Source organism: Humulus lupulus, chromosome 8 (genome assembly GCF_963169125.1).
Source record: "Humulus lupulus chromosome 8, drHumLupu1.1, whole genome shotgun sequence".
NCBI lineage: Eukaryota > Viridiplantae > Streptophyta > Magnoliopsida > Rosales > Cannabaceae > Humulus > Humulus lupulus.
Window position 1 is genome coordinate 157,451,260 of NC_084800.1, and position 8,196 is coordinate 157,459,455.

At 31.2% G+C, this 8,196-nt stretch overlaps 1 protein-coding gene across 1 annotated transcript; it reads left to right on the forward strand.

Moving 5' to 3' along the window:
- Positions 1–1,269: 1,269 nt before the first annotated feature.
- LOC133798577 (bifunctional dihydrofolate reductase-thymidylate synthase-like) lies at positions 1,270–6,039 on the forward strand. Its single transcript, XM_062236948.1, has 13 exons — positions 1,270–1,495; positions 1,630–1,653; positions 2,366–2,822; positions 2,906–3,305; positions 3,401–3,445; positions 3,623–3,688; positions 3,902–3,963; positions 4,045–4,119; positions 4,217–4,382; positions 4,466–4,589; positions 4,993–5,099; positions 5,252–5,439; positions 5,732–6,039. The coding sequence occupies exons 1-12, from the start codon at positions 1,285–1,287 to the stop codon at positions 5,360–5,362; spliced, it is 1,848 nt and encodes a 615-aa protein (XP_062092932.1). The 5' UTR covers positions 1,270–1,284; the 3' UTR covers positions 5,363–5,439; positions 5,732–6,039.
- The last annotated feature ends 2,157 nt before the right edge of the window (positions 6,040–8,196 follow it).

An 8,196-nucleotide genomic window follows, 5' to 3' on the forward strand; every position in this document is an offset into this window, starting at 1 on the left:
AAGTCTTGGTCGATTTATGAAAAACGACTATACCGTATGCACAACTTTTATATTACAAAGAACGAATGTTGAGTGAAAATATTTAGTCACAATGGAGAAAATTTCAAGTTCTCAATAAAGAATGACTTACCTATACGAAGAACAACCAGAAACAACAAGCCATAGTCATGTAAGGACTAAAGTCATGTTCGTGATCTGAAGAGCGATATCAAGACTTTTTATATATTACAAATAGAGACTATGAATTTTTTCTTTCTGTGGCACTGACACAAATTTTAGTGCGTTAGGAGTATTTTATTCAAAATAAATGATATGCTATGACGAGGTTCATGTTAAGGACAATATGGTGCATATTATGGGATTGATCCAAAGGTCAAGATCGTTCATTACGATCATGTAATTTTTTTGCCTATACCAAAGATTTTTCCTTAATAATGTATTAATTTTCAAAAGTTCATTTAAATAAAATAGATCCATTTTCAAATTTGATCCTAGAGGGTCTAAAGTTTGGGACGACCCTAACCAAGATCTCACATCAATATACTCTTAACAAACCCTCCCATTTTTTTTTATCTCCTACTAAACGTGAGGAGTCTATTTTATTACTACCTCAAATTACAAGCCGGACATCATCTTAGCCTACGACAAAAACAAACATCTAATGTCACGTTTTTACCAACACGGGAGATTGGTAGATTATTCCCATTATATTTTTTATTCTTTTGCGATTTTAAATGTATAATATTAATTTGAAAGTTACTTTTCCATACAATGCAAAAGTGTTAGAGAAAAATATCCAAAATGGAAAGTGTATGGGTACATTCAACAATACATAAGAGCATGAGTTACTCTACTCATCACCAATTGGTTTTGAGATAGAACCTCATGCTTCTTATTATACACCACATTCTACTTTTAGACCACCTTATACATACCAAAAAGAAAGCCAAAAGAGTCACTTGTAATTCGGGGATAGTGAGCCAAAAAGAGTCAAATAACCACTTGTGATCGAGCCATCCAAGATTGGTGAACAAAAATAGCCACCATCTTAAAGGGATCTTAGAGAAAAATATCCCACTCGAAAGTGTACTTCTTACTATACACCACATTCTCACAAAAAGTTACTCTATATGTGTACAATTTTAATTTAATAGTAGTCCACCTAAAAAATTAAACTCTTAATATCAAAAAAAAAAAAAAAAAAATTAAACTCTTCTTAAAAAAAAAAATTAAATAAAAAATATAATTGAAGTCGTTCTAAAAAAAACACATACAAATGTATATATGCACACACACACACCCAACCCAGCCACGAGCTCTCTGAGGCGGCATTCCGCGTCAACCGTGCTTTTGGATTTTTTGGGGTTTGTCAGAGAATTCTCTATTTTTTCTTTTTCGGTTTCTCTCCACTTTCTTTTTCTTTTTGATTTGGTTTTTTCTTTTTTAAAATTTATTGAGGAAAAAAAATCGAAGAAATCGATACCGCATTTCTCAGGTATCTTCTTCTAAATTACTTTTAAATTTACGATTCTGCTCACTATTAATATTATCTTTCACTCTATTTTCTTGAACAGTCAAACCCCTAATTTGCTCTACCTTTTTTTACTTCTGAAAATTTGGGCTTCTGAGCTTTTGCGCTTCCGGGAGAGATCGGTTCGTGACCTCTAACTCTAACTGTACAGCATTTTCTTTTTATTGTTTCGTGATTAACGCCAGTTCTGGTTCTTAGTTTGGAATATTACAGTAGATCTTTTGTTTATTATGTTTGAGTATTTGACTTTTGGGTAGCTTTCAGTTTGCATGTGCTTTTTGTCACTGAAAGTGTCTTAATTCACTGGAGGCTTTAATATTATGGGTTATGATTGTTATAATTCCAGTTTTTTTAATTTATTTATTTTAGCTTAATGAACTAACTCTATTATTAGAGTTATGCCTTAATGAGCGAAATTTCATTTTGGGTTTTCTTCTTATTAGCTTAAGGAAACTTTAGAAATTCTGTTGCTCTGGTGGTCCAAAATTTATTGAGTTTAGATGATATGCCCAGATGAGATTTCTTTGTTTTGAGGGTTCTCATTGTGCTCAATTTCTTTTTAGGCGTGAATCCATTTATTTTATGAATCTTTTTTTTTTCCTTTTTGCCTTTGTCATTTTCTTCGCTTTGTACAACTGCGTTCTCTGTCAGAACATTTTTGATGTTAGGACACAATGTAGGATTGCTTTTTGTTAATTCTCAAGTTCTTACTCTTTTTAAACCATTCTTCGTTTAATGGAAGATTCAAGTTGTACTGCACTTCCACGAAAATTGGCAGTGCCGTGCTTGTTTTAAGCTGTTATCTATAAGTTTTCTTGGGCCTTTTTGTTTCAGTTATGGCTGGTGAAACTTTGATCAGTGTTAATGGAAACGGCAATGGCAATGTCAATGGCAATGTCAATGGCAACGTGCAGCCTAATCCACAGAGGACTTACCAAGTTGTTGTGGCTGCAACCAGAGATATGGGTATTGGTAAGGATGGGAAGCTGCCATGGAGATTGCCTTCTGATCTCAAGTTCTTTAAGAACATCACGATAGCCACGTCAGATCCTGGGAAAAAAAATGCTGTTTTAATGGGTAGGAAAACATGGGAGAGTATTCCTCTTGAGCATCGTCCACTACCTGGTCGCCTCAATGTTGTTCTGACTCGTTCTGGGAGTTTTGATATCGCCACGGCTGAGAATGTAGTAATCTGTGGTAGCATGACATCTGCTTTGGAGTTGTTAGCTGCTTCCCCTTACTGCCTGTCCATTGAGAAAGTGTTCGTCATAGGGGGTGGCCAAATACTAAGGTTGGATTTCTAGGCTGTTTGCTGTTTTTCTCTTCCTTTTTCCATTCTTTCTGCTTTCATTTTATCCAAATTCTTTTTTACAGGGAAGCTCTAAACTCGTCTAGCTGTGATGCTATCCACATTACGGATATTGAGACAAGCATTGAATGTGACACTTTTATCCCTGCTATTGATTCTTCTGCATTTCAGCCTTGGTACTCATCATTTCCCGTGGTGGAGAATAATATTCGTTATTCCTTTACCACTTATGTACGGGTGAGAAGTCCTGCAGTTGAATCCTCAAATGAAAATGGTGATCTGACCTTTAATGGTAAGTCAGATATTAATAAGTTTGAGGTAAAGAAGTTCTCATTCCTGCCCAAGATGATTTTTGATAGGCATGAGGAGTATCTCTATCTAAGAATGGTACAAGATATCATCTCCGATGGAAATTCTAAAGATGATAGAACAGGTACTGGAACTTTTTCGAAATTTGGTTGCCAGGTAATGATCAATCTCTTTAGTTTATCTTGTTATGTTTATATATTGTTTTAAATACAACGTACACATTATATTTTTCTCCTTCTGTGTCCCTTTAGATGCGGTTCAATCTGCGGAAAACTTTCCCTCTTCTAACGACCAAGGCATGTATTATTTCCCTTTGAGATTTTAATAATTTTACTGTGCATAATGTCTTTCTCTTCCTTGACTCTTGGTATGTGTTTCTTTTTGTAAGGTTGTTATTATAAAATAAAGTTGAAGAGATCAATTATCATTTACTTTGAGTAATAGGCTGACATCTGTTTTAATCCTTCACTCAGAAAGTATTCTGGCGAGGGGTTGTGGAAGAACTTCTGTGGTTTATAAGTGGCTCTACAAGTGGCAAGGTAATGGTGTTTTATTGAAACCCTGATTAAATGTTTGGACGGATGCTTATCAGTAATTACAATATATGTTCACAATAATGCTGGCAAAGCGAATTGCATGATATTATCAAAAGGTGATTTATAATGTTACCATTGGATGATTAACTATTAGTTTGTTAGAAATGAAATAATGAAAGATGAATTATGTATAATAAAAATTGAAATAATTGACAGGTCCTTCAGGAGAAAGGCATTCATATATGGGATGGCAATGCATCTAGAGACTATTTAGATCGGTTAGTATTAGACTTGCAATAAATATATGTATGATACACTATGCTTTTTTAAGTTTCAACTGTTTATATTTTCTATTTCAGCATTGGTTTGACAGACAGGGAAGAGGGTGACTTAGGGCCAGTTTATGGGTTTCAGTGGAGACACTTTGGTGCTAGGTTGGTGGATCTTTATTTTGATTCCAGCTCAAATAGTGATTTTATAATTTTACGTAAGTCAATCTCCAAGTTTATGCAAATCCTTACATTTTTTTAGGTATACTGATATGCATGCTGACTACTCTGGCCAAGGATTTGATCAGTTGCTAGATGTTATTGACAAGATACAAAATAATCCTGATGATCGACGAATAATTCTCTCAGCCTGGAATCCTTCTGATCTCAAATTGATGGCCCTTCCACCGTGCCACATGTTTGCTCAGGTGGACTGTTGAAATAGTATGCCTTTAAATTTATCTTCACTTTCTTTTCATCTTTGATCACACCATCCATCTTTTTTCTGCAGTTCTATGTAGCCAATGGGGAGTTATCATGTCAGATGTATCAGCGATCTGCTGACATGGGCCTGGGTGTGCCATTTAACATTGCGTCTTATGCACTTCTGACATGCATGGTTGCTCATGTTTGTGGTATGTTATTAATAAAGAACATCACTTTTAGTTTTTTAGGCATGAATTTCCAAGAATTATATTATGTTTACAGGAATGTCAACAAAAGTCTTGCTGTTTGTTCTGATTTCTTAGGTTATTGTATTATGTCTCCAGTTTTTTTTACACGAATAGGAAAAGTTGAAATAGGTTGTTTTAGTCAAACCCAAAAATGGTAAACAACCTTTTTCAACGTTATGATTCATCATGCAAGTACTTGTTATACCATTTCACAAATCTTGCAAGTTAACTAGATCTGGGGCCTACTGCCTATAGAACTATATAATGTGACTGAAGTGACACCTGATCCTCTTTCATTGATGGATTTCTTTACTTATTTATGAATTGTTGGAGGTAATATTTAATAGCTTTTTATCCTATACAGGTCTGGTTCCTGGTGATTTTGTCCATGTTCTTGGAGATGCTCATGTCTACCGCAATCATGTCAGGCCTCTACAGGATCAGCTTCAGAAATTGCCGAAGCCTTTTCCTGTAAGCACAATGATGTTTAACATTAGCTTTCTTTATTTGTTTATTTATATCTTATTGTGTTGCCAAGCTTTTTTATTTTATATTACTTTATTTCTTAAATCCTTTGAACATGTATTGATCTTTAACTTTTTGTGTACCGTACACTAATGCAGATTTTAAAGATCAATCCCGAGAAAAAGAATATAGACTCTTTTGTGCCTGATGATTTCACACTCATTGGTTACGATCCACACCAGAAGATAGAAATGAAAATGGCTGTATAGTGCGCTCTCAATTGTTTAGTAAAGAGAACGCAAAGGCTCTAGTTTATTTTCAGGCAACACTTGCTCTTAGTTTTAAGGCAAGTATTCGATTGGCCCCTCAACTTTATTACCACAATATTTGTCTACTCGAGACTTGGAATTTGTTATATGATTGAAATGGTAAGAAATGGGAAGGGAATTAGCATTAGCAAAGATGTTAGTAAGCATTTTTTTATTATTATTATAATGGAATGGTTGTGGAGTGTGCAATTCAGTTTAGACATATTTTTCTCTGTTATGATTGAGATATTTTACAGCATGTATTGCCTTTGTGTTATTATATTCTATATGTTTTAGATAAAAGGCTTTTTGTGTTGTGTGATTTTTCAGGAAAAAGCAAGTGGAAGTTTATCTACGAGTTCACGCACATTAATAAAGAACAGCTAGTTATATGGTACTACAAGCCCTTTTTTTTTGCACAATGTAGTGAGAATCCTTTAGTTCCACACACTTGGGTTGGTGGTTCCAAGGTGATTTAGTTTAATCTGCATCTTCTTCTATCCGAGTGTTTTTGGTTTTTAAATAGAACCCTCGTTTACTTTACTATTGTTGCAAAATACTTATGTGTACTGCTACTGCTTATTTCATGTTCCAGAAAATGGAATTGGTACACCAAATCTGAACGGATTTTAACCTAAGATGGGAGGTCATTTTTGTTTCTTTTTCAGATTCCTGAAAATGGAATCTATATAAACTCTACCCTCGTTTTCAGCCATTGGATTGACCATACAATGGATTGTGGTACAAACAAGCCTTAAAACTGATTCTCACTGGTAATCCAGCCGAGCTCTTGGACGAAGTTTGAGACCGTGGCCTTTGACTTGTTTAACCAATGATCTGTTTCGATCTCTTTGCTTTTAATATTTTAGAACGGGTCATGGCGTAAAATAATCATTAATGGTTAATAGCGTGTGAAAGTAAAGAAATGTGATTTTAATTTTGTAGTAAAATATGCTTTTTACCAAATATGCTATTTAGTAAATTATTATTTTATTTTAAATATTTTAATATTATGGTATATGTATAGAAATTTTGTTTATTTATATTTTATTTTAAATTTTTGTTTATTTTTTGAATGATATACGATACTACAAAATATGAGTTGAAAAATAATATACTAACAAAATTATATATTACTATTAAAATATATATACTATTATACAAAATTATATACACATTGTGTATAATAAGATAGAAACTAGATATAAAAAAAATAATATATTATACTACAAAAAATATATACACTAGTTGAAAAATAATATACAAAAAAATCTATAATAAACTTAAAAAATCAAAATAAATTTACATTAAAAATTAATTAAACAAAACTAATATACATATACCATTATATTAAAGTCATACACTTCTAAATAAATACAAAAATTATAGAAAATAACAATTTAGGTAATCAACAATGTAATATGGTCATTTATCTACAATTTTAAAAATGTGCATAGTAGCTTTGAGCCATTTCCTAAGAATACTCTCAATAGATGTTCTACTCCATCCTTTAAAATAATTTATCAAAACACATATTTTTCTATTTTACTTTTAAGTTTTGCATTATACCATACATCAGTTTCTCTATATTTCTCTACATCATTTAAATATTATATTTTTAAACATATTTTATTAATTAAAGTAAAATAAAATAATTGAAAAAGAAAAAAGAAATAATAAATATATACTAAATGGGAGAGAGAAAACTTATAAAGAAAAATAATAATATTAAAATATTATATAAATGATATGTAAATGTTATGTAAATGTAGATATGAATTAAAATTGGAGTTTGTGCATAATTATTATAAATATATGTATAAAGGAGCTGATGGAAGATGTTTTTGTGAGTTTTAGCTAAATATTATAGAGAAAGTGTATTACAAAATACATCACAAAAACATATTTTTTTTATAATTTACCTCAAATTTTTACATTATACCATACATTACATTCTTTATTTTTTCTCTATATCATTTAAATATTATATTTTTTAAAAATATTTTATTCATTTTAAGAAATAAAATAATTAAATATAATAGTATCACACTCATATATATATATATTTTTTATAACAAAATAAAAAAATATTTATAGCTTGATGAATAGTGTTTCACTACATATAGAGAATACTATTTATTTAGGTTAAAAAATACAAGTTTACATCACCTATTGAAAGACTATTTAACAATTTTTTATCTATATTATAAAGAATAAGATATTTTACCTCTTCCATTAGGAGTGCTCTAAGAGCACTCCCATCCGGTGCTCTACTTCATCATTTAAAATATCTTCCCAAAACACATATTTTTCTATTTTACATCTAAGTTTTACATTTTACCTTACATCAGATTCTCTATTTTTTTTCTCTATATCATTTAAATATTATATTTTCACACATTTTTTATTCATTTCAAATATTTTTTATAACTATCAATAATATCCTTATATATTTTAATGTTATAATATTGGATTGAAGGATAAATAGTATACATTAGATATAACTTTAGCTTTATCTAAAAAATATTTGTAAAATACATCATCTAATGTATACCCATTTTTTTTTACATATTTTGGTAATATACCTCACTGGATGGGAGTGCTCTCGGTAAATAACTCTGGATAGACGAGTATTTTGCCATAGTTACAAAACCAGACTAGGAAAATATAATGCACCACCTTACTATATTTGCAAAATTAACTCAATTTCTAACTACTATAAAAGTGTCATAATGGTCCATTTTTTTGGTCGGGAGTGTCACGATGGTCTTGATATCTCGCAGATAATTTTTATA